At 38.1% G+C, this 26,153-nt stretch overlaps 1 protein-coding gene across 2 annotated transcripts in view; it reads left to right on the forward strand.

Moving 5' to 3' along the window:
- The window catches only part of thada (THADA armadillo repeat containing), a 103,528-nt gene that overhangs the window by 6,114 nt on the left and 71,261 nt on the right, over positions 1-26,153 (forward strand). For both annotated transcript variants that reach the window (XM_059566713.1, XM_059566712.1), the window contains exons 15-26: positions 2,630-2,753; positions 3,100-3,242; positions 3,314-3,545; positions 4,219-4,354; positions 4,454-4,590; positions 6,445-6,606; positions 6,914-7,083; positions 15,524-15,633; positions 18,645-18,777; positions 20,288-20,410; positions 20,494-20,616; positions 22,685-22,776. In XM_059566713.1, the coding sequence (XP_059422696.1) occupies positions 2,630-2,753; positions 3,100-3,242; positions 3,314-3,545; positions 4,219-4,354; positions 4,454-4,590; positions 6,445-6,606; positions 6,914-7,083; positions 15,524-15,633; positions 18,645-18,777; positions 20,288-20,410; positions 20,494-20,616; positions 22,685-22,776 (1,685 nt within the window). The remainder of the gene's footprint in view (positions 1-2,629; positions 2,754-3,099; positions 3,243-3,313; positions 3,546-4,218; positions 4,355-4,453; positions 4,591-6,444; positions 6,607-6,913; positions 7,084-15,523; positions 15,634-18,644; positions 18,778-20,287; positions 20,411-20,493; positions 20,617-22,684; positions 22,777-26,153) is intronic.

Raw genomic sequence — 26,153 nt, forward strand, 5'->3', positions numbered from 1 at the left:
CATTTGTTCTAAATCAATGCATGAATTATTTTACTCAATAGACATTTTTGCTTTTGAAACTGATTAGATAACTGACCAAACCAAAAAAGTTGCATGGAAAATCTAGCTGAAGGAGTGAATTTTAAAATCTAAATGATGAGAAGTTCCAAGGAACATCAGGAACCGAGAGATATGAATACACCGACATTGAGTGATGTGATAAACACAGGGAGAGACACACGAAGCTATAAACATTATTATAACAGAAGAAAAATGTGTTTTTCCATTAGCAGGAGTTCTTTTAGTTGTGATGAATACAATGCTCAGTCCCTCCAGGATTTTGCTGAATTTATTATTAACGCCTTAATTTTCGCAAAAGCTCGTAAATTTTCGTAATTGTGGTAAAATTAAGTGAACAAAGGACAAAGTTCTTAATGACGTGGTCTGGCTCTTCATTAAACAAAAAAGTTAAAGGTGGGGTAAGTGATTTCTGGTAGCCAATGTTGATGTTCCAAAACACCAAAACAAACACGCCCCTACCCCAAAAGTTTTTCGCCCCTAGTTTGATAACTCGTATGCGTACACAACCCATGCTACGATTATGGTGGTATCTGCTGTATTAAACATGTTATCTTACATCACTGGACCCCCTGCAGTTTGCGTACCGAGCAAACAGGTCAGTGGATGATGCAATCAACATGGGGTTGCACTTCATCCTGCAACATCTGGACAAAACGGACTTATGTGAGGATCCTGTTTGTGGACTTTAGTTCGGCTTTCAACACCATCATCCCAACAACCCTCCAGACCAAACTAACCCAGCTCTCTGTTCCTAGCTCTATCTGTCAGTGGATCACCAGCTTTCTGACAGATAGGAAACAGTTAGTGAGACTGGGGAAATTCATGTCAAACAGCTGCTCCACCAACACTGGTGCCCCTCAGGGATGTGTTCTCTCCCCTCTGCTCTTCTCCCTGTACACCAACGACTGCACCTCTAAAGACCCCTCTGTCAAGCTCCTGAAGTTTGCAGACGACACTACAGTCATCGGCCTCATCCAGGACGGTGACGAGTCTGCTTACAGACAGGAGGTTGAGCAGCTGGCTGTCTGATGCAGTCTTAACAACCTGGAGCTGAACACGCTCAAAACAGTGGAGATGATTGTGGACTTTAGGAGAAACCCCCCTGCACTTTCCCCACTCACCATCATGAACAGCACTGTAGCTGCATTGGAGTCATTCAGATTCCTGGGAACCACCATCTCTCAGGACCTGAAGTGGGACAATCACATTGACTCCATTGTGAAAAAAGCCCAACAAAGGTTGTACTTCCTTCGCCAGCTGAGAAGGGCTCAGAAAATCACTCTGGATCCCTCACATCCAAGTCACCCCATCTTTGAACTTTTGCAAATACCAGAACAGCAAGGCACAAGAATAGTTTCTTCCCCCGGGCAATCTACCTCATGAACAGTTAAATGCTCCCCAATTATGCTTATAAATGTGCAATATCCTTATATTTATTTGTTAACCCTCCATCCTAGAACATTCCTGCATCTCACTCAATCCTATTCCATTATCATTTATAGCACAATTGTTTATACACTTATTTATTTGCCAATTTGTAATTCTCCTTTTTTGTAATGTTTTTTTTTGGTCTGTGTGTTGTTGTCTTTGTGTACTGGAAGCTTATGTCACTAAAACAAATTCCTTGTATGCGCAAGCATACTTGGCAATAAAGCTCTTTCTGATTCTGATTACTTTTCGGACACACTTTGGGATCTGATGTTTGAAACAGACAGTGGAGGAGGTTAAGAAGCTCCAGGCTTATAAGGTGTGGATTGCACGATTACGATTGCAGGTGAACAAACAAGCGAACCTGACACACGAGCATTTTAAAGCAAAAGCCAGCATATATTAGTTCTGTGAAACAAGGCAAAACCAATGTTTCTCACCTATGGAGAAAAAAAGAAGCATCCTCGGTCGTCCGATCGCAAGCCTTCCTGCTCCTTGAGTTCTCCAGCGCTTGAAAGCTGATCCGAAAATGTATACGGGTCCTACTTCATGCCTTATTGTAAGCCGCCTTTTGTTCCGCAGACATTTTCCTCTTTTGTTTTTATCTGCCATCTCTTTCTATCATCTTTCTGTCATCACTCGGATCGGCTAATGGTTGTCCTGCGCACTGAGTGCTCTCTCCTCCATATCATGAGTAGACACGCCCCTACTGCTGATTGTCTACAAGTTTGTTTTGCTACTCGGCCCGTACCAAAAAAATACATACCCCACCATTAATTGAAAGAAGTTTATAGTTTGGTTTCTACTTAGACCTGCGTTTGCCCCTCTTTATTTACACTACATGCGTGAATCAGTGGGTGGGGTTAAACAGGCAGCGATGTAGAAGCAGGTGTTGATCATCTTCTGCAGAGGCGGTGTTTAGCCACACTGTTATGTCATAAAGTATAACATTGCACAAGCTGTCGTTTTGGCAGATTGGCTTCAATATAAGCCGTTTTTAGAGTAACAAGACCGTTTTGAGTTCTGAAATTTACAGGATGTTTTTAGCACACCGTCTTCTTATATATCAAAAGATCAAGGGAATTTGGATTTTGCAGTTCATGACCCCTTTAAACTGAAAACCAATTTTCTGTCTTATCAGGAGTTTCTGCGCTGGTTCTGTGAGACTCTGTTCCAGGTGTTTCACCCAGGAGCCTCATTCTCCAGGTGTCTGATGGCTCTACACCTGCTGGGGCTGATCGCTGAGCATTTCACCTTTAACACTGGTATTTTTATAACTTTTTCTTGCAAAAGGATGTCACCTTAAGTGGTCGACCAAAATATTGCCAAGACTAATAACATTGCTCTATATAGTATGCCATTCCTTTTAAATGTATTGCTGTTTTTGACTAGTTATCTGTTTAAAATATTTTTATGTAAAATAAATCTTATTATTTTGCAGAAGTTGTTATCAATGTGTTTTTTACTACCTTTAAATAGCATGGTATCATAAAAGCCTATTTTGCCTTTATATCAGTCATCAGCCAACCTGCTCTCGAAGACATTCACTACTTCACTAGTCACCTCAGTATACTTCAAATCATCTGTTCACCTCTTTTATTTTTTTTTCAGGCTGTGGTTTTGCTCTTGGAGATTCAGTGAGCTTTTCTCATGCTCAAGCTGTGCTGTGCTGTCTTGCAAGCAACTTTCTTGAAGTCAAACAGCTCGCTTGCAACCTGTTACAAAAACTGCCCCCTGTAGCAGTGCGACTCCAGGTCAGTGTGAAAGTACCGACTACTACTGGAAATGTTCAAATGAAGATGAATGCATGTCCTCCTCTCTGTAGGAGCCGGAGAGGTTGCAGTCTTTGCTTCAGGTCGCTCTGGACCTCAGCACCAGTACCAAACCCTTCGACAGCGTCACTGCCGCTCATCTTCTCAACCTGCTGCTGCACCAGCCAGCTCTGCAGGATGCGTTACTACGCTGTATCCAGAAACGGCACAGCCCTGTCCAGCCACCAGCACTGATCCAGTCCCAGACGTCTGAGTCTTCCAGTCTGGAGCAGAACACCCTGACAAGTACGCTTGCGTTAGATGACCATCACCCAAGATGGATGAAAATATTGTTTTTTGATCCAGGCTGCTATCTGAATGATTGTATTTTTAAGCAGGATATCAATTTTCAAGACTTTTTATAATTTCCATGATTTAATTGCGAACTTTAACATTGCAAATTGCATGTATAAGACTTCAAAAAAAAACAAAAAACGTGTCCATTCTTAAAGGGATAGTTCATCTAAAAAATAAAACTGGCATCAGTTACACACCGTCACATCTTTCTGAACCCATAAGACTTTCATTTATCTTCAAAACAAAAAGGGACAAGATATTTCTAATGAAAAACCTGACAGATTTCTGTCACACAATTGAAATTTTATTTAAAATATATAATGAAAATATTATATACATTTTAGAATTTATCACTACTACTGCTATTAGCAATAATAATAATATTAATGATTTTTTATATACAGTTAATAATTTCTTTTGATTTAATAATGTTTTGTACAAAACAAAGATTCAAACTCAAACTATACATTGCCAATTTGCATTGTTTTCAATGAGTGGGAATGACCAGTGAGACTTTTGCGGTTATTTTGACTTTATACATGAATCAAAGTTAAATCGTGTGTATATGTCTGTATCTGAAGAACGTATGTCTAAATTAGAGAGCATATTTGTGATGTTTCAGTGGTGCGGTGGCTGATGGTGTGTCTGAAGGAAGAGGTTTTGAAGGCCGAGGCGTCTCTTATGCAGGCCGCTGCTTCCTATCCTTTATATGGCAGAGTTCACTGCATCACTGCAGTCCTGCAGCAGCTCAACACTGGGTACATCCACTCACACTCGACCTTTAATCGGCTAGTACAGAGGTGTTTGCGTTCCTTTTGTCTTCTGTGTGTGTGGTTGATATGTTTCTGTGTGTTTAGGTCACTTGCTCTGCTGTCTGAGTGGAGGGCTGTTGTGTCAGAGCTCATAGGCCTGTGCTACAGGATGTCTGATGTTGTGTCCCCTGTGGTTCAGAGCTCTTCCCCTGAGGGCCTCATTCCTATGGATACAGAGTCAGGTAAATGCATCTTACACTGTCTTGACCCGCTGGCAGCGTGTCCAGCAATGCACTAGTGGACATTTTGTCTGTCCCTTTATTTGTGCAAGGTGGCCTCTGTGATGTGTGACAGTAGAAATGCGTCAAATGATTGCTATTCTGTTTCTACTGTATAGATTGCGATTGCTACACGTGAGAGGGATGTGTTAAAGAACGTAGTAATCTTAAAAATGGAAAACTGGACATGTCCCAAGAAAGTTAAGGCGAGGAAGAGCATCTTAGTTTGTGTTGTTGACCAAAATGCCAAGTTTTATGTTCAGTTGTCCAGCAATATCAGATCTTGGCACTTTCATACTTAATTCAGACGATGTGCGAGTTACAGGAGTACATACAACAACTTCAAGCACGGTTCATCCAATTAGTAGTATTCAGAGGCAGAACTGTGCTTTTCATCATGTTAGTCTTTTGTGGTCATGTTGGTTTATGTCTATAAAGTTCTAAATAAAAGAGAAAATAATTAAATTGGATGAGAAATACATTTTTTTTAAAATGAAAAGTACTTCTCATTTGTAATTATTTAATTGGAAGGGGGTTTCCCTTTTTTATTTCAGTAAACTCATTCAGAAGAATTAAAATTATTAACAAAATGCTATAATAATGATGATAAGACTGGAATATTGTTTGTACATGTACAGTTGTAATGCCAAATGTTGCATTTTTTTTTTAAATATTATGTTACAGTGCAAGTTGCAATACTGGTACGTTATGTCTTAAAATTGTCACTTTCAAACATTCAAAGCTACAGGATTTTTACATGTGAAATCCTCAAGCTTTTATTTTGGTCAAGTGCTATAATATTTGCTCTTTGCTAAATAACGTTGGCTGGTTTTTCCATGAAAATAACCTAATATGTTGACATGGCATTAAATAAAAATACTTCGGGTGTCCGTGTCCCGTATCAATGGCGCATATGGCCACCCTAAAAATACTACTACTACTACAATTGTTATGCAAATGTGACTATAAAGTGAACAATAGCACATGTTCCTAAATGCATGTTAGACAAATGTGAAATAGACTTGTGCCACTCTTCACTCTAAAGCACATCGTGCACAATATTTATAGTTACCGTATTTTCCGGACTATAAGTCGCACTTTTTTCATAGTTTGGCTGGTCCTGCGACTTATAGTCAGGTGCGACTTATTTATCAAAATTAATTTGACATGAACCAAGAGAAAACATTACCGTCTACAGCTGCGAGAGGGCGCCCTCTCGTGGCTGTAGACGGTAATGTTTTCTTTTGGTTCTAAATAAATGCGACTTCTAGTCCAGTGCGACTTATATACGTTTTTTTTCCTCATCATGACGTATTTTTGGACTGATGCGACTTATACTCAGGTGCGACTTATAATCCCAAAAATACGGTATTTACTTCAGTGTATGCATATGATCACACTAAACTATAATCGCAATTTGAACTTTATTATGATTAATTGTGCAGAGTTAATTAATTATGTGTTTGGGAAACCTTAGAGTATTTATTTATTTATACTTGACCGCATATATTGTTTTATTTTTGTTTTATGAAGGTTACTTTAAATGCTAGCTATGAATCAGCCATTTCCAACCCAGAATGCTATTAAACACAATACATCATTAGAAATTATTAGAAATGACATTGGAATACAAATATTCACAATTTTCCAGTAATGCTGTTGGAAGTGTCTAGAAGTCCACAGGGTCATAACTATTTTAGCTCTAATAAATTTCAGTGTCGTGTTGTATGTGGTTAGTGGTCGGGACAGTATGTTGTTCCAATTTAGATCTGTCAGTTGCTTGTATATGATGATAATAGATTCTTCTTCTCTCCACAGAGACCTCTGCTGGCCTCCAGAAGATCCTGCAGGAGATTCAACCTCGTGACACAAACGATTTCTTCACTAGTGCAAGAGAGCTGGACCCCAGTGAGAGCGACTGTGACAGTGAACGGAAAGAGCCGGAGAACACCGTTCATAAACCACAGTCCTGTAACCGCGGTAAAACACGATCGCCCTTCACTAAATACAGTTCAAGCACCTCTACCATAGCATCTGTATAAAAAAAAAAAAAAACATATTTCAAACTCAAATTTCATACATTGACATATCATAAATTCACTAGTATTATGTCTAATATGAGTAACCACACTCATATTTTTACCATTCTACTTCAGTGAACCAACAGTTGATTTCAAACGAGGGCTGGTATCGCTGTAATACATGTTCTGTCCATGAGAGGCCAACATTTGATCAGCGTTTTGCGAGTGTTCATTTGGGTGTGTGTGTGTGTGTTTGTGTTGTCTAGGTGGTGGTGATGATGGAGAGGCCTATCGGGTCACGGCTCAGATGGTGCTGGTGTGTTGCTGGAGGACCATGAAAGAGGTGTCCATGTTGCTGGGACATCTGTGTCAGAGCGTACCGCTGTGCTGTCCTCTCACACACGCTGACGGCAGAGGAGTCGTCACAGAGGACCAGGTCAGACTCTGACACAGACACACACTCCACAGGTGTCACCTGATCTAGCATTCATTGTCTGACACACATGCACACGCTCATCTCAAAGAGACTGTGTCGATGGAAGCCACCGAGCCTCCCTCAAGCCAAGATCTCGGTTACATAAGTGAGTGAGATATAATGGAGAACTGTACCTCATGCCGTTGAGTGGAGACTTTTTCCAGTAAACTGATCTTTTTGAGCTCAGGGCCGAGAGATGAGACATCATGGTAATTGCTAATACAGGCTTAAATATGGTCTAGCGAACAGCCCCTGAAGAGGTGTCAGGAAATGTGATCACGGTGAATACAACTTCATCTGCAATAAAACTGAGCCTGGCGGCCATTAAAAAGAGAATGTCAAACGTATTTCCAGTACAGACTCAAAGACTCTAAACTCTGAGGAGTAGGCTTCCTTCTAACGTAGCACCCTATCCACAATATGCCTTAACTTGAATGTGATAATGATAATAACTTTAAGGGGTAGTTCACCCAGAAATTGTAATTCCACTTGTTCCAAAAGTGTATAAGTTTCTTTCTTCTGTTAAACACACAAGTAAATATTTTGAAGAATGTTGGTAACTAAACAGTTGACCATAGCCCATGACTTCCATCGTATTTTTTTCTGTATTATGGAAGTCAGTGGTTAACCTCATATAGTAAGGTCCATATTTGGACACTGACACAGTTTTCATAATTTAAGCTTTGTGTGTAATAAATAAATATAGATTGTAATCATTGGGGGAAAAAAAAATCTAAAGACGATTATTTTTGGTCAGTAAAACCATTCAAGTAGAAGTTATATCATCATTTTAATAAAACATACAAAAGAAGTCAGATTCTATATACGGCTTCATAGGCAGAATTAAACTTTAGTGCATTTGCCCACTGTAGTGGACAGATATATTTTCTGTTACAAAAAAAAAAAAAGATACAATCTGGATGAAAGTATTTCTGACGTCCTATTTAGCTGAAAAATATTTTTTACCTGTATAGATTAATGAGAATAAAAGGATTTAACACTTGAAGTACTTGGTTAATTTTTCCTTCGAATTGGGTTTTTTTTTTTTTTTTTACTCTCCTAGGGCCGGGCTTTGGGCTAATTTTTACATCATCATTCAGAAGCGAGCCGGGTCTCTGGCCTGTTTTAGTCTCCTCTTTAATTTTTTTTAAGACATCCATCAATTAGTGATGAAAACAATTTGACAGTGTTTAGTGTCCCCTAGCAGTATGGTGCGTGCCATCAGTGCAGCTGAAGAGTTCTGCATTCAAATGCATGCAATAGGCTAAAGCTTGCCGCAAAGTACCTGCAAAAGCAATTACTATGAATATGTTGGGGAAATAGTAAGGCGATATTTGAATTATATACTAATAAACTAGTGTTTTCGGAGTTTGTGTCGCAAGGATGAAGTTACCAATCCTGATTCATCATCTCCTAATTAAGAGAGAACTGCATCTTTACAGATTATGATTATAATGAAAGGTTTTGTTTTCAGTTTGTTTTATTTCATTAAGTAGTCATTTAAAGGTTTCTATAGATATATTTATCATGTGAAGCATGTATTCGCTGACTTTCGATTCATTTTTGTGAACCGCTCCTGTTCAAGACGAGATGTCAGAAAGTGCATCATGTTTGTTTCTTTATTTTATAAAAGCACACCATTTTGTTGAAATTGAGTGCACGTAAAAAAGTAGACACTTTACATGATGTATTACTTTTGATGTATTACTCTTACCTTTATGAGCAAAATGACAATGTATTTTAAGTTGTTTTCACAGAAAAAAATATGCAAGTGATCGTGCTGGTGCCTCCATGTCCTGCAAAGTGAGCTTTAGCTTCCACTCTCCGCGCAAACTATTGGATATAGCACACATTTATCTAGGTTTAATATTAAACATAATTATATGGTTGAACTGTTTTATATCTATAAATTTGATTTTAGGCAAGTTGTGGTGATTTGAGAAGACTAAATTGATCAAACATAGGCTATGATCAGCTCACGGTCTACTGTGGCTTCTTGTAGTTCATGAAAAAACATTGCAGCGCATGCAACATTTGCCATTGCATGCAAAACTTAAGTAATTTAATAGCTGAAACAGTAGTATATAAGCTGGTTGGGTAATTCTGATAAACTGTCGGACACGGGCCGGGCTAGGGACTAAATTGTAGCATGATTATGCTCCATATGGTCAAGACAGTGAAAATTACTAGCTTCCTGCGCTAAGGAGTGTAGATATTTTCCATCGGCAGTAGTTTAAACCACGTGATTATATATGTTGTCTCCAGCTGTGCCCGTCTATAATTAGCATGTGCCCTCTTAGCATAGAGCTTTCATTTCAGACCTGCCTGCTGTTTAATGGGCCGACTACCTTTCCAATCCTGCATTCTTTTCAAATGGCTTCCTTTTTCCCTGAAGAGCCGAACCACTTCACACAGAACTCATTCAGCAGCTTTTTACACCTGAGACTCTGGCAGCATCTCTATCCTGTGAGCCAATACGATACATAAACATCAGCGTTTCCTACATCCTGGTATATTTTCAAAACCTCATGGGTGACTTAAAGCCACAAGCACTTAGAGTACAATGTAAACATGTTTGGAACGGTGTACGTTGAACAGAGCAAAAAATCGCTTGATGTGTAAAGTGAAAATTCCCTCTCTCAGATGGGGCTTGTCCTGAAACCTACTGCCCTTAAAGGAATAAATCAGCCAAAAATCATCTTTTACTCAACCTTGAGTTGTTACAAACACATAGGACTTTTATTTTTTTTGTGTGGAAAAGGAGGAAATATTAGTCAGATATTTTCTGTACAGTGAAAATTAATAGGAACCGATGCTGTTGAGCTTGAATGAATAGTTAATGTAACTTAATATACGTTTTTTTTTTCTATTTTCTTTTAGTTTTTAATTTATTTATTGGTTTTATAAGGTTTCTTTATGTTTTTGTACTTTATCATCGTTTTTTTTCTACTTTTAGTTTTCTTATGTTAGAGTTGCCACAATTTGTCAACTGGTATCACTTAAAAATGAAAAATGTAGTGCTTTTACTATTTATTAGCACTTCCATGTTTAATGGTTGTAGGTTTTTATAATATACAATGTATGAAATATATGAATTATTTTGTGGACATTTTATTTTGGGTAGTTTTGGAGTCATTAAAAAGTATTCAATGTAGTTTCAGTTAACAATTTATTTTCATTTCACAGTCTGAAGCCAAAATGTAAACCATTGTTCGGGTAAAATCATACGATTTTCTAACTGATGAAGTAAAAAAGCAAAAGTGCAAATACGATTTCAGAGGTAAAGTAGAGGCTTTAGACATTTTTTGTGAATAGCAGGTTAAATTTCAATTTCTTTCTCACACAAAACTAATGCATGACTTGAGAAGAATATATTGCATATATGCTATGGACAGTGCATGTCATTTTTTGATCTCTGACTCAATTTTACGGCGTTTGACCCAATATGATTCTAGGTTTCTTTTGTAGCACACTCTGAGGAGAGCAGATTTGAAGTTTTTCAGTTTAAGGGGCAGAAGGGTTAAACTCTTAAATTAGTTTTTGATGTCTTAAGCTAAGAGCATAGCTTCGGCCAAAACCAGACAGCTTGATCAAATGTTCCCACCGCTATAGTTTCCAAATCCAGAAATTAGCAAGGGAGTAAAGCAGACCTTGCAACATCTTTGCACATACAGAAAAATGAAGCAATAAATCATTCAAACTGTTACTTGATATCTGTGCGAAGGTTTCCGAATGGGAATCGGAGTCGGTCGGCGAGGTGCGATTGTTATTTTCGCCGCTCTGTCCTGCTGCATGACTTCAGCGCTTTAACAGATGGAGTGGAGTTATTCAGTGATGTCATCATGGCATATTCGCCTGTTATATAAAGGATGATCTAATGATGCTGCCGGGGTCCACATGGCTTGTGTTTGCGGTTTGTGTTCATGCCTCTACATCTTTTTCCAGACCGCATTTCTTCTGAGGGATCGGGCCGAGCGTGTGTTTATGACAGCGAAGGTTCTGTTTCCCAAACGTGTGTGTCCTGCATCCTGTTATGTCCTCCGTCTCTGTGGAAACGCGGCACATGTTTTCGGACTGCAGAGGAACCATGGCAACTGCAGTTAGTCACATCCCGGTGATGGATAATTTCTTGAGTTAAGAGTAAACAGCTTCTCGGTAGGGGATCGTTGTGGTACCCGGAGGAGTCATACTCTGGTCATTTGAATATAATATCTGACAGTTTCTGTTGCGTAGGTCGCCTTTGAAAAAGAAAGTTGGTTTGAAATTAAAGTCCTGTTCATTCGTTTCAAGATCCTGTTTGGCTAGACGTATAGACGGGCTAATCTGGAGCTGAGAAAGCTGGGTCTGTCTGGCTCTCTCATGGTTTTGGTTAAGCTGGGGGTCTCTCCGTCCTCTTTGGGCTGAGCTGAGAGAGTTATGAGTAATTTGGATAATCCGAGGCCCTTATAAGCTTTAAGTGCTGCTGAAGCGCCTTGCTCTGTTTATAAGTTGGTTGTATTAGTTTGAATGTTCTGAGAGCTGATAGTGATTGTAAATTAATACTGCTTTGCAATTTTTCATGGGCGAAATCCAGGTGTTTTAAAAGGGAATCCACATGATTGGAAAATATTTCTTCATTCATGCTTCACAACAGATACACCAACTTTCTTGAACTGGTTGAAACAGTTTTTTAATAATTTGTTTTAATTAACAATAACACTATTAAAATAAAATACTATACTAGAAAATATGCAAAGGAAAACGAACTTGTTAATCAGTCAAATTGTATTTTTTTTTTTTAAATGCAACTAATTTTTTTAAACTTTAATTTTTTTATTTTATTTTTTTTAAATAAAAAAATTAAAGCTACAAGGAATTATAAAAAATTAATTTATTAAAAATGACAATCACATAAAAATATAGAAACTTCAATTAAAATGCTGAAAAAAAAGCTAATTGAAAATATTTCAAATACTGTATTAGTATATCATTAACACTAAATAACACTGGTTTGAAATTAACTTTTTTTGTAAGCTTTATACATCAATGCCCTGTTGATAGCAGACAGTAGAACCTATTTTCAATGCACTTTTCTCCTTCATATAATCTTTATTTAAATACTGTTTTTCTCAACTGTAGACAGTATGTTTGTCCAAAGACACTTGTCACTTGACTCCTGGTTTAGGTCTATGGTTCTCAATTGGTTTTGCTATAAGATCCAGAGTTTATGTTGGACAGCAGTTGGTGACCCAACAAAACTTGTACACAAACATGCTCTTAAAATGAAGCATTGGCAGATTATAAAAAAAAAAAAAAAAGATTGGCCAAAAATTGCATTTTTCATTTTTAGGTTTTAGACTGAAAGAAAAAAGAGCAAATATGAAAAAAAAAAAAAAAAAAAAAAATATATATATATATATATATATATATATATATATATATGTATGTGTGTGTGTGTTTATATGTTTATGTATATATGTATTTATTATTATTTATTTTTTTATTCAGTATCATTAAAATTAGTTAAAAAACAAAAACTCTTAAATTATTTAATATTTATTTAATAAAATAATAAATTATTATTACAAAGCATTATAACCATGAGCTGCATATCGTAGCTGTCATGCAGAAGCCTTTTTTGTTAAAACCTGCTACTTTTTAGGAAATGAGGAACACCCTGTAGTTTCTAAATAATTAACCACTGTGTCATCAAAGTTGGCTTTATGGCTTTACATATTGTCAGTATCAATACCATTTTACCACAAGCAAGCTTCAATGGGGTTGAGGTTTTTGACCAGTGAATGTCTTGAGATGCACATTTTGTCCATCATTAGAGTGGCTGCTTCACATTGTTTTTATCAGCTTTCAGGTTACATAGTTTATTGTAGCTATGGGTTTTTCCTGTTGTTTAGTACATTTGACTTTTTTTCTTGAGTAGAAAAAGTCTTTTAGCTGAAACCGTGGACTTTGCTGATACATTAAAATGCAAGTCAATGGCTGCTGGCACTCGAGAGCCAAAAAAAAAAGGAGCATATAAAGGCAACACAAAATTAATACCTTTGGCTTCTGACACTATACTGAGGTCCTTTTATTGCAAAACTAACGGCCTATGTCACTTTAAGACCGTATTTTCTATAACCACCTAGTTAATGCTAGACTTAGACACTCTTATCCATTTTTTAAATACATGAAACATTAGCCTTTATAGACATAGTTTTTTTGAGTAAATAAAATGTTATACTTATTTAAACCACTAGTTCACACAAGACACAAGCACTTTTTAATATTTTTATTTGGTTAAATATTTGTAAAACCAGCAGAGGGGCCTAGATAAAGAGATAAAGAGTGACCGATAGCATTGATTTTATGAAAAAAAAAAATGTCCCAATATGGAAATACAAGGTTTCTGCCTGACTGTATGCTCGTCAGTGTGTATTTTTTATTTTTTCCGCTTGTATGATGTATGACCCCCCCCCCCCCCCCCCATTTGTAAGTTGTAACCAACCACAATTACTTGTTACTGGCTAATAATTTTCAAACTGTTAGTTCACTGCACTTTGCAAGTCTGCATCCATTCTTCAAAATTTTTTAGATATTCTTCATCTGTGGTATCTGTTTGTATATTTCTCAATACACGTTTAACCAGATTTTCCTAATCCACTGCAAGTTTGAGCTTTACTTGACTTGTGTTAACCACTCTTAGTGCTAGACGTGCAGGAAAAGCTTCTATTTAGGTCACTGACCTGACGTGTAATTAGCTGGCTGTATTGGGAAGTTTCACTGTGCACGTGGAGCGTTAGCAAACTTTAGTGGCGGTGTTGTTGGTGGTGGCGGTGGGGGGTGTGGGTGAAATTGCAAAGAGGAAGTGATTAGCTAAATAAAGTCCTGCAGAAGCTGAAGCGTTTGGAGGACGATGTAAATAGCTGCTCTGCTGCCATATGGACCTTAACCGCTGGCCGGCTGTGGAAGAAGCCGTTTGTTGAGTTCAGAGCCAGGCTGAACATCGGTCTGTTTTTCTAGGCATATTCATTAAAGGGGTAGTTCACCCAAATATGAGTATTCTGTCATTAGTTACTCACCCTCATGTCATTTCACAATATCAACACAAATGAAGATATTTTTGATGAATTCCTAGAGCTCTCTGACAGCAATGTCAACACGATCAACATCCAGAAAGGTAGCAAGGAGATCAGTAAAAAAATCCATGTGACCTCAACCATAAATTTACAGAGTTACGAGCATTGTTTGCATTGTTTACATGCGAGGAAAGTGCGTAAACGCCGCAAAACACTTCAAAATGCCGCCAGAGAAATTAGTTGTTTTTGTTTTCTTTGCACAACTAAAAATATTCTTGTAGCTTTGTAAAATTACAGTTTGAACCCCTGATGTCACATGGATTAGGCTATTTTAACAATCTACTTACTACGTTTCTAAGCCTTGATCGTGGCAGGATCCTTGCTGTCTGTGGGAGGGACAGAAAGCTCTCGGATTTCATCTAAAAATTCTTTATTTGTGTTCCGAAGATGAACAAAGGTCTTACAGGTTTGAAACGAGATGAGGGTGAATAATAAACAAAAAAAATCGTTTTTGGCTGAACTATCCCTTTAAGAGGAATGTGCCATTCAGAAGTATATTGAGGTAAATTTGATTTTGAGGTTTCAAACCATTTTCATAATTTGAATTTAATTGGATAGTCCTTCCAAAATTCTAACACCTGTCATCATTTGCTCACCCTCATATCATTTTGTAACGTTTTGTGGTGCATAAAAGGAGATATTTTGAAGAATGATTCAGCTGTTCATACCATGCAAGTCAAAAAAAAAATTATAAATAATAAAATTTGAAAAATCCCCAAAATATTTTCGTTTGCGTGCATGCATATTTTAAAATGAAATTAATTATTAAAAAATCAAATTGAAATTGAAATCGATTCAAACACCCATGTGACCTAATTTTTAGAACTTTCTCTGTCAACTCAGGCTTGATCCTTGAACAGCCAATCACATGCCTTGAAACTGCGATTTCACTTCTCGCGAGAGTCACTACCAAGAATGTAAAGACTGAACAATAAAAATAATTTAAACCGATTTATAAGATGAAACGATCGATCCATGAAAGAGGGAAACTCAAAACATCATACATAGTCATGTTTAAAGCTTTTGATTCTAAAATGTATTTACACTGGATATTATCTAAATGTTTAATTCAAAATAAATTCTAAATCAATACAATATATGGAAGTATTATTATTATTATTATTATTATTATTATAGACCTCAAAATAAATGCTCTATGTCTGGTTCAACATTTATACTTAAGGGTTCAAAAAACCTAACTAAGGCAGTATGTGCAAAATGATTTTAATGTGAGTGTCCAATTCCACACGTCCATCGTGTTAACTCTGTGTCCATCTTTCTGTCAGGTGGAAGGTGTGGGGAAGTACTTTCGGGAGCAGCTGCTGCAGTCTCGTCACAGGGGGGCGTTTGAACTGGCCTACGTGGGTTTCGTTCGGCTCACGGAGATGCTCTGCAGGTGAGCGATCTAAGCCAATCAGATTGCTTGACATATCTCAGCGGCTATATAATAAAGATTAAAACACATGTCCAGACTCATCCACTCTCTGCAGTCAAATAGGCCCCTTGTCATTACAAAATTCAAGATGGTTTCAACCCAAAGGCTTTAGTCAGAACAAGTGTGCATCTTTATTAATGAGGGAGTCATAAGGACTGCTGCACCAGAGCCCCTGATGTTGTGCTTGGCAATAATGCTTCCTACCTGAATGAGTCCAGTCCTCCTCTCAGCTGCTGGGCTGGAAACCAGCACTGCTCCTGAAGGACAAGCTTCAAATAATCAGGACGTTTGAAAACTGTTCACATCTGGAAATGTGAGATTTAATGAGCTTTGGAATGTGGACTCTGTGCAGAGGTTAGGAAATAAATTCGCTCGCTGCCACGAGTGTGACATGAATGGGACATCAGATCGCTTCTGCTGCCGTAGAGCTACTGAGTGAGCGTCTTTAATGATCTGACTCCATTCCTGCTTTCTGCTTTCCTCTTCTGCTTTTAATCCACCTCTGCAGTTTCTACTTCGTCTTCATGAAACTCTTTTGAAATTTGAAAACAATCAATATCCAGTGTTATCATCATAAACTTATATTGTTAAACATGTTTTTGTTAATTGAAATAAAGCTAAAATTATATATATATATATATATATATATATATATATTTTTTTTTTTTAATTTTTTTTTTTTTTGAAATAAGAAATTTTGCCAGGCAACTATCTGAAATAAGTTTAAGTTCTAAAATCAGGTTTTCGGGTGGTCCTAAAAGGTTGTAAAAAATCTTAAATTGAAGTAAAATAAATAAATGTAATTACCGGTATTCAATTCAAAAAGTAATAATGGCATTGCATGTTGCATGCATTGCAAAAAAAAAAAAAAAAAGGAAATATATATTTTATCTATTTTTGTTTTCCGATACAAATGTCTAATCATCCTTGCATCCAGATCCTCGAGATGGAAATGTAAAACTAAGAAACAAACTTAAAACAGATTTAAGAATGTTTATGCTTAAAACAACATAAATGTCAATGAAGTATGAAAACATACTTTTTTTTTGGGGGGCAAATATTTATAATAATGAACTTTTTTTCATTTCATGTTGCTTCTCAAGCAAGCTTATCTTAAAAAACAAGACAAAAATACACAATAATAATTTTGCAGCAGAAATAGTTAAAATGTACTTCCATATTCTTGTTGTAAGGAGCAGAGGTATATAAAGGTTTTCTTTTTTTTTTTTTTGTCTTAAAAACATCTTTAAAAAGCCTTACCTTCATAAAAGATGCAGAAACCCTACAAATTTGGAATAATATTGAACCCGAAATACTCCTAAATTGCAACGGTCTAAAAATATTTTAATACAAAAAATAAATGATGAAAAAAAAAATCATCAAACTGAAATAGGAAAATAAAATCTAATTGGAAATAACTAATTACATACAAAATAATACAAAAATAACACTGGTCGTAGCTGTTGTTTGGTCTGTGATAAATACAGTTTTGTTTGTACATATACAATAACAGCAGAGACCTGCTAACATTATCAAGACTTACAAATGAAATTTGAAAGTGAGTTTGGTTAATGTTTGCTCCATAAATATCAACACAACCAGTTGTTTCTTCATTTACATCCATCCGACTTGAGACAAGCTCTACACGTTAATCGCAATGTTGGTGCTGCGAACTGTCTCAGGTTATGAGAAATGGTGGAAAGTAGTTGTCTTGTGTGCTTTTAAGTGCTTGGGCAAAGACGCAAATTGAACTAGACTAAACTGGATCGTTATTGGACTGTGTATCTGAGAATAAAAGAAAAGTGGGCACTACATACCATGCTTCTGGAGGTAAAGCATTGCTATGTGATTACACTGCTCCACCGGCAGCCACTAAACCTGTTACGAGGTGTTGACGCCTGCCTTTTAAAGTGTGTATTACTGAGTGAGGTGTGTGTGGTTTAGATTGTTTGATCTGACCTGTTCGGTCCAGCGCTTCTGGTATAACTTTACTTTTCATAATGAGAGCCTGGCAATTTTCTGCTCTCACAAAGAGGTCGTCCTGCACACGCTTGGGCAGCTCCTGCTATGTGTTTGTGTGTGTATTCAAGCAAGTTTACAGGGAAATTACAGTGCTTGCTTAGCCAAGCATCTCTATTATCATTGCTCATACTTTGGAATGGGGTTTTGAATAAACTTGACAAACATAAAATATTAATCGTTGTTGTGTTACTCCTTCTGAACTGTTTGTGCTACGAACATGAAGGATTGCTTCAATAGCGTGGCTTACAGAGATTTCTTTTATTATGTGTTTGTGAGTAAAATCATTCTCCTGTAGCATTGGCTAGGTTTGGGTTATTTAATGCTTTTGGTAAGAAGTCTTTTTATGCTCACCGAGGCTGCATTTATTTGACCAAAAATGCAGTAAAAATTGTAATATTGTGTAATTTTTTTGCCATTTCAAATAACTGTTTTCAATATGAATATATTTTAAAATGTAATTTATTCCCGTGACGCAAAGCTGATTTTTCAGCAGCATTACACCAGTCTCCAGTGTCACATGATCCTTCAGAAATCATTTTAATATGCTGATCTGCTGCTCAAGAATATATCTAATTATTATCAAACCGTTGTGCAGCTTAATATTGTTTTTGGATGATTTCACAACAACTGTTTATAAAAATTGATGTTTATCTTCGCAGCTTTTCCTCTGTACTAGTATAACTTGGCTCTAGTCTGACATTTTCCCCGAATGAGTGTTTAAATTCAATTAATTTTATAGTCTGTGCTTTGAGATCACATTTGGACGTGATTTAGATTTTTAGATCGCTTTGAAAACTGTGGATAATATCACATCAGAGAAAACATAAACGAAAAATGCCTGAGAGACACTGGGAACCACACAAACATGGATACTATCAGTCCTGGGAGAAAATGTCTTGTTCAGAATTCCACAACAAGGTCTTGTGTGTGTGTGTGTGTGTGTGTGTTAGGAGCGGGAGCACTACGCTACAGGAGCTGCCAGCACACTGGCTGAAGGAGGTTCTTGAGGAAGTGAAATCCAGTGACCCGTCCTCCAAACTGTGTGCGACCCGCCGCAGTGCAGGAATACCCTTCTATATACAGGTTAGTAACTTGGGCCTCCTTTATGGACAGCACAGACCGCTAGATCTCTTATCATCCCAGATTAATCATTTACACCTAAAGAAGCAATAGCACTTTCCTCTTGTATACATTTCTAAATGTAAAGTTTACTAATTAGAAATTTGCGAGTCAGTGTGATCATCCCTTCCTCTTTACTTCTAGTTTTAACGTAAAATAAACATGAATGAACACCTCATGCCTCATTCAATCACTCAATCAGTGTTTCAATTGCGGAAAGACGTCATTAAAACAGCTTGTAAACAAAATGTTGTAGCATTGTAGCGTTGTAGCAACCATACCCGAACCATGGTGTCAAAACCGAGGTACGTACCGAACCGTCATGTTTGTGTAGCGTTCAATGGGGGAAAAAAAGTTGTAAATTCTCACAACAGTTAGTGGCTGTTCTATCGATATGATCATGCACAACTGACAAGCTACGCAATATTGCCTTTATTATCGAAGGTGATTCATCTGGGATAATAAACGCGATATTGCGTAGCTTGTCAGTGATCTACGGCTCTGTCTATTAAATGCCGCTCCATTTAAAAGCAGGTGATATCGATTTAGCGGTAATCACGGAACCGGATTTAATGACTAGATGTGCATGATCATATCGTTAGATAATTCGCCCAGCCCTAGTGGCTGTATACAAGTCACAGTATTAATAGGTAAATAGAGTATTTTACAGAGTATTTATAATGACAAATATATGGAGTCACTTTAGTATAGGAACCAATTCTCCCTATTAACTAGTTGCTTATTAGCATGCCGGGCTTCTTGGCTGTTTATTAGTGCATATAAAACATTCTGCATGACTATATTGGACATACTTTATTTTAAGGTCCAATTCTCGCTATTAACAAGCCATTAGCGATGACTTTTGCCTCACACTCCTAACTTAACTGTAAAATTCCCCACAACTGTATGTGATGCATTAGTTGCATATTACCTCCAAAACAATCATACTTAAATAAGTAATAACCTGACAATCTCGGAAGATTCCCACCGCCAGGAATCAGTTTCATTAGTGTTACTCGAACATCTGCGGATCTGTAATTGATTCCATATAGTTTTTATGACGGAGATCGTCCCTAGTGGACAGTCCTCTGAGAGGTCAGAACAGCTGAATGCTGAAGTCTAGGAAGAAAGGGGTTTGGATCTGAAGCGCAAGACAATGAGAGGGTTTTAGGGAAGAATAAGACAGGGAGAGGATGGATAGTCTCAACACCTGGCATAAGCGCACATTCCTGTCGAATGTCCCGGAAAACGTTCACACCCTTTGGCACGAGGACAAAAGAACAGGCCGTATTCGGTTCCACCCCCTGGGTCATTTTTCCTCTGTCATTCACTGTCCCCGTCTCAAAGGAATGTGCTTTCTGAAATAAAGCTTAAGGTTCACCTAAAATTGAAGCTTCTGTCATCATTTACTCAGCCTCACGTCATTCCAAACCATGTCAAATGTGTGGGAACTTGCCTGTTAATCTTCTTGTAGGCCCTGCTGTCCTCCGAGCCCAAATCATCCAGCTGTGGACTCCTGAAGATGACCATGAGATCTCTGACAGCATTGGCTATGCCCTCTAATGATGGTGACACTGAGAGCAGCTCTGTGCCACAGGTGGACACACACTTCTTCTCTAAGAGGAAAATATTAGTAAAATCAGGCATGTTTAATGGGTCTTTGTTTTTATGTACGTACAGGTCCACGCTCTGAACATCCTGAGGGCTTTGTATCGAGACACACGTCTGGGGGAGAGCATTGTGCCGTTTGTGTCCGATGGCATGCAAGCTGCTATCCTGGGTTTCACTTCTCCTGTATGGGCCGTGAGTATACCTTTTACTTTTTATACAATGTCTATGCAAGTTCCTTCAATAACAAAACAATTATGGTTTTTCAGACATGGTTGTCCACAGAATATTTATCTCAAAGTACCATCATGCCATGTTGCCAAAACATTAAAAAAAAAATTCTGGAATTTGAAAGGTAGTATATACTCTAAAATGCCTACTGTTTAATATTATTATTATAGGGGTCAGCGGACGCCCATTTTCCACAAGTTGATATGATTCTTTAGGGTCTTATGAAAAGTCTGTAACATACTTTGGTTAGAATTTCTCAACGATAGTGTAAAGCAACACTCTTTTTACCCTATCAAAAACAGTTCTTTTCAGAGAACGAAATATTGTTGCATGCCACTTTAAATGCTAATGAGCTCTGCTGGCCCCGCCCCTCTCTTCTGAGCTGCTCTCTGAGGGACTGTTTACCTTAGCCGCATTCGTCGTGAAACTTGCTAAATGGCATCTTATCAGGAAAGGCGAACCTTACATTCACATCTTCTGGAGGTCAAGCTGGGTCACGAATGATTTGCGCGAACATAATCACATTAGATAGATAGATAGATAGATAGATAGATAGATAGATAGATCGGGGATCGCGCATTCCCTTCACAAACAAACGTAATCCACTTGTCTTCAGCGGCTCAGATGTCAGGATTAAATGACGCCATGTTCATTATTTCATCCAACATTTGAGTTTGACGTGAAGCATCCAAATATGCATGCATTGCAGACTAAACACATTTAAATTTATTATTTTGTAAAAGGGGCTTAAAGTGTAGATAATTCTCTCTCCAGTGTTACTCTCTCTTGCAGTGTTCTTCACATACCTGTACATCCCCTGTCAGGCCATAGCTGTTCCCGAGGCACTGACAGCTTGATAATTAAAGTGAATGAGAACACTAGGGACATGAGCCGTACGTGCGGACACACACACACACACACACACACACACACACACACACATGGACACACACACACAGCTTTGTGGTAGTCCTGGCCGATTGCCCTCGATTGCTCTCTTTGATCACCTCCACATGGGCGACACGGCTCATACAGGTCACGCTGGCGACAACTCCAGGTCACATTCCTGCGCTCTCCTCCCTCATACCTGTCTATCTGCTTTACGTGTCTTTTATACATCTCTCCTCACTTCATTTTCTTATCAGTTCATTCCTTTTGAGTCCCCCTCCCCACTCGTTCATTACTCTGGAGCTGTCAGAAGATCTGCTACTGTAGCGGTTTCCCTCTTTACTGCAGCGCTCCAGCCAGAAGTAGAGTACAGTAGGCCTAATCCTTCCCAGAATGCAGCAGTCAGGTAGTCACAGAGATCTCACACAGTCTTGTAGTCTGTGAGGAATGCTTCTTAAGCTGACATCAAAATGTGATCAAAGTTATGAGGCAATAACACTTTGAACATTACGTTTGGTGTGTTCAGCATTACTTTAGCCACATAAGATTGTGATTTGAAGGCCTTTAACTGTTCCTGGAACAAGATGTCTTCAGACCCTGCAAATCCTGCATGACGTGGCCTTTGTGACTCTTGTACACCCTTGAGCTCCAAAACCAATTTTTGCATTGTAATCGTCTCGAGGGCCATCATCATGTGCTCTGACTCACGACTCTCTCATGTTAAAGAGCTCATATCACATTTTTTTTTGTTACATTTTCCCCATGAGGTCTATTTAAAGAAATAATCCACCCAAAAAATAAACGTTTTTCCTCTTTGCTCACCCTAAATTGTTCCAAACATGTGTGACTTCCTTTCTTCTGTGAAACATGGAGCTCATTGACTTCCATAGTATGAACACAAAACAACACTGACGCAATTCTCAAAAGGTTTTTTTAATGTGCCACAGAATAAGTGACATAACATCATACAGACAAGTTTGAGGAACTTTCCTTTTGACATGTTTTAACCAACAAGCACCACTTTAAGATTTGAAATGAAGTTAACCTCTATAATGTAATATTGTGCATCAAGTCTCTAATGATTAATGTACATGGAGGGAAGGTTTGCTCTGATGTCAGTTTCTCCATCCTGTCCTCTTTTTAGGTGAGGAACTCCTCGACTCTCCTGTTCAGCACTCTGATCACGCGGATATTTGGGGTAAAGAAGGGAAAAGATGAGCACTCCAAAAAGAACAGGTGTGACTTCAGTAGTTCTATGTACCATTCCCAACTACACTAAAAAACAGTAGTTTAGCATTTTGAGATTTTTTTCACCCAAAAATGAAAATTCTGTCATTTACTCACCTTCATGTTGTTTCAAACCTGTATGAGCTGCTTTCTTATGTTGAACATAAATTAAGATATTTTGAAGATTGCTGGTAATCAAACAGTTGGTGGCGTCCATTGACTTTCATAGTAGGAATAAAAATAGATAGATATTAATAGTGCACATTATTACAATAAAGCAATCTTATTTTGGCAGACCTATCCATTAAACAATTTAAGCTTGCTTATCATGTGCGAGTTAGTTGCACAAATGCAAAAGGTCATAGTTGTTTCAATGCACCAACATAACTTTATAAAACTTGCCCTTTGTCCTTTACTCGCGAGTAAATTTTGTGGCCGCTCACAGCTTTACTCGGGAACCAAAGTTGATTTCGTGACACTGTTACAGCACAGCGCTGCGAGATCCAGTGAGAAGCCTTTGAATTCACTGCACGATGAATAAGGTTACTGCGAGATGAGAACGATTCAGATTCTGCACAGAAATCTCTGTTATAAACCGATCAAACGGCGCTGACATAGAAAACCAGGAGCATTAATGCTTACCGTAGCCATGGTGTTGTGGCAGAAATAGTGGAATGTTATTGCATCATTCATTTCAGGGTTTGTACAGCCTTCTGAGAGAGAAATACACGCAATATGACTTACAAGCATTTCACATAACTGTTTCCAGCACTTTAAAAGCTCATAAATGATCCGATTTGAATGTTATTTTAAATGGGATGACCAAAATATACTGTGGTGAACAAACACTTATGTCAAATAAAAATACGTCAAATCACCATTATAACTTGTAGATGTAAGCAGAAGAGCATTTATTGGCTTATTAGTAATTAATTTATACTTTTTGCTTTGTTTTGAAATGATAAAATAAGTCTAAAAACACTTATAAAATATCAGATCATCAAGAAATCAGATTTTGTCAGAGTGTTGCTTTTTGTTTTTAAGTATGAAGTAAAAAACATCACAAAGTGCTTTAAAAACAAACATTTAAATTTTGACTAAATCACACAATCGCTTGGTCAATTTGGTCAAGTTGACTGATTTAAGGTGTGCCCCTAAATTTTCTGCTTGTGCTCCTAAAAATGTTCAGTCAGGGGCTTCAGTGCTCCTAGTAAAAATAGTTAGTCTGAAGCTCTGCATTTAACATAGCTAAAACTAAACAAAGCCAATTTTAAATGGCAAATAAGCATGTGCTCAAAAATTATTCAAGTTCAAGTGCAAAATTATGGTTGATCAGTATGGTAGTTTGACCATTAGTTGACATTGCAAGTTCTTGCTGTTTAATATTTTAAGTTGCTCATATTAAATGTCCTAAAGGTTTACTTTTAATATTTAAAATGTAATGCCATCTTTTTCCACAGTCGGTCTACTTTCAAAGTAGAGTTTTCTGGCCGAATGGAAGATGCAGTTGTTACAGTGTACTTGTCCTGTCATCCGTGACTCAGTGCCTTCACCGTGTGAAAATAATACCAAAATGCTATTGCAACCCATGACAGAACTTAATGTTATTCAATGGGAGTAGGAAAAATGTGGCTGTAACATTGAAAATGGAGTCAGGTGGTTTGAGAGAAAAGGTTGCGAAGATGCATTTGTGATGTCAACAGAAAAGGAAAGGCGTTTCAGATGAAAAGCAAGTTTTAAGACTCGATGCAAGCATTCCATTAGAATGCATCGGCTTGCCACAGCTCACTTTAACGTGAATAGATCTTGAGGTGAGTTCTGTGTGATCCTGCTCTGTCAGGGGTTGTTCACTAGGGGGCACTGAAGTTCTGTGCTTTTTCTCCTTCCAGTCCTCTATTCCAGTCATTAATCTCTGTCGTATGTTGGCCTACAGTGCATGGACACCTTCCAGCCCCTTAAATGTTCTGGATGTTCCTCCTAACTCCCTGATGGCCTTTGTTTGTTTGTGTTCTGCCTCTATCCTCATCCCACGTTTATCCACCCTCGCAAAGACTTACTCCTTTTGTTTCTGGTTTCAACTCTTGTACTGATCAAAACTCTTGACAGGCATTGGAGCTGACGCACAGGGGTTAACGCGCTTCGACGCGTGTTTATCTTTTCCGTAGTAGAGGGAATGCTAACAACATCTTGCCCAAGCACGCACAAACGTCGACACAGTTCTTGCACACATTCACACCCTCTCCATTGCTGCCCGGTTGACCATGACCTCTGATCCCTGGCCACCGCAGGACGGGGCGGGTGGGCCGTGATGGGACCTCCTGCTGCGGCAACGACTGCTCTGCGTCAGCTCCCTAATCTCATCCAAACATGTGGAGCGTGAGCTTTTGCAAGAATGTCCTGATGCATTCTGGGATTGACTGCAGAGAGGTCACGGATGGAGTGAGGAATGACTGAACAGGAGTGGCACTGACCTCGTTGAAAAACAATAATGGCTCATTCATGAGATCATGGTTTGTTATGATTAATTGGTGCGCTGATTGGACTTAATTTGGAAAATCGATCGGGCCGTAATGACACAATCCAGTATGTTGGACTACCTCACACTTCAAAGAGCCCATGTGCTCCCAGGTCAGCTGACCGTGGCATTACCCTGGGATTTTCTAAAGAGACGCTGAATATTTAGAGGTCACTGAAACTCATTATAATCGCAATGAAATAACACTGACTCTTCGGTCTGGATATATTCCCCATAGTCAGGACCGTTTACTTTCTGCATAACCCTGCCGTCAGCTTGTCCGACATCACCATGTGTTTGTCTTTAGTTTTATGTGTTTTTATGGCAGGCATCTTCATCTTGCGGGTCACTCGGCTATTGCTTATTGTTGTTTTATTCAATTTCTCTTCCTGTGTGCAAGTGTTTTTGTGAGTCTTGTGATTTGTGGGCTGACATGTACTTGTCAAACATTTTGACAGGTCGTTCTCTGTTTTGACTTTTTGGGTTTTGTTGTTTACAATCTGTGTGTACTGAGGCTATGTTCTGAATAGCATACTATCTCACTATTTCTGCAGCATAGAATGAGTGTGCTGAATTTCTTTTTGCACGGAAGACTGATTGCATTCTCCAAAATGCAAGGTGCACCAATCTCACATACTTCTGCGCTATTCTTTGCTATGAATTCACGTGGCACTTTTCCACTGCGTGGTACGGTTTGGCACGGCTTGGCACTGTTTGGTTTCCACTGCAGTTTAGTACTGCTTTAGAGTGGGCGGGATTATTCACATGTCGTTATTGTCACGCCACCTCTACTGCCGCGACTGCCATAATCCTTCAGAAATCATTCTTATATTCTGATTTCTTATTATTATCACTGTTGAAAACAGTGCTG

This window comes from Carassius carassius, chromosome 14 (genome assembly GCF_963082965.1).
Source record: "Carassius carassius chromosome 14, fCarCar2.1, whole genome shotgun sequence".
Lineage (NCBI taxonomy): Eukaryota > Metazoa > Chordata > Actinopteri > Cypriniformes > Cyprinidae > Carassius > Carassius carassius.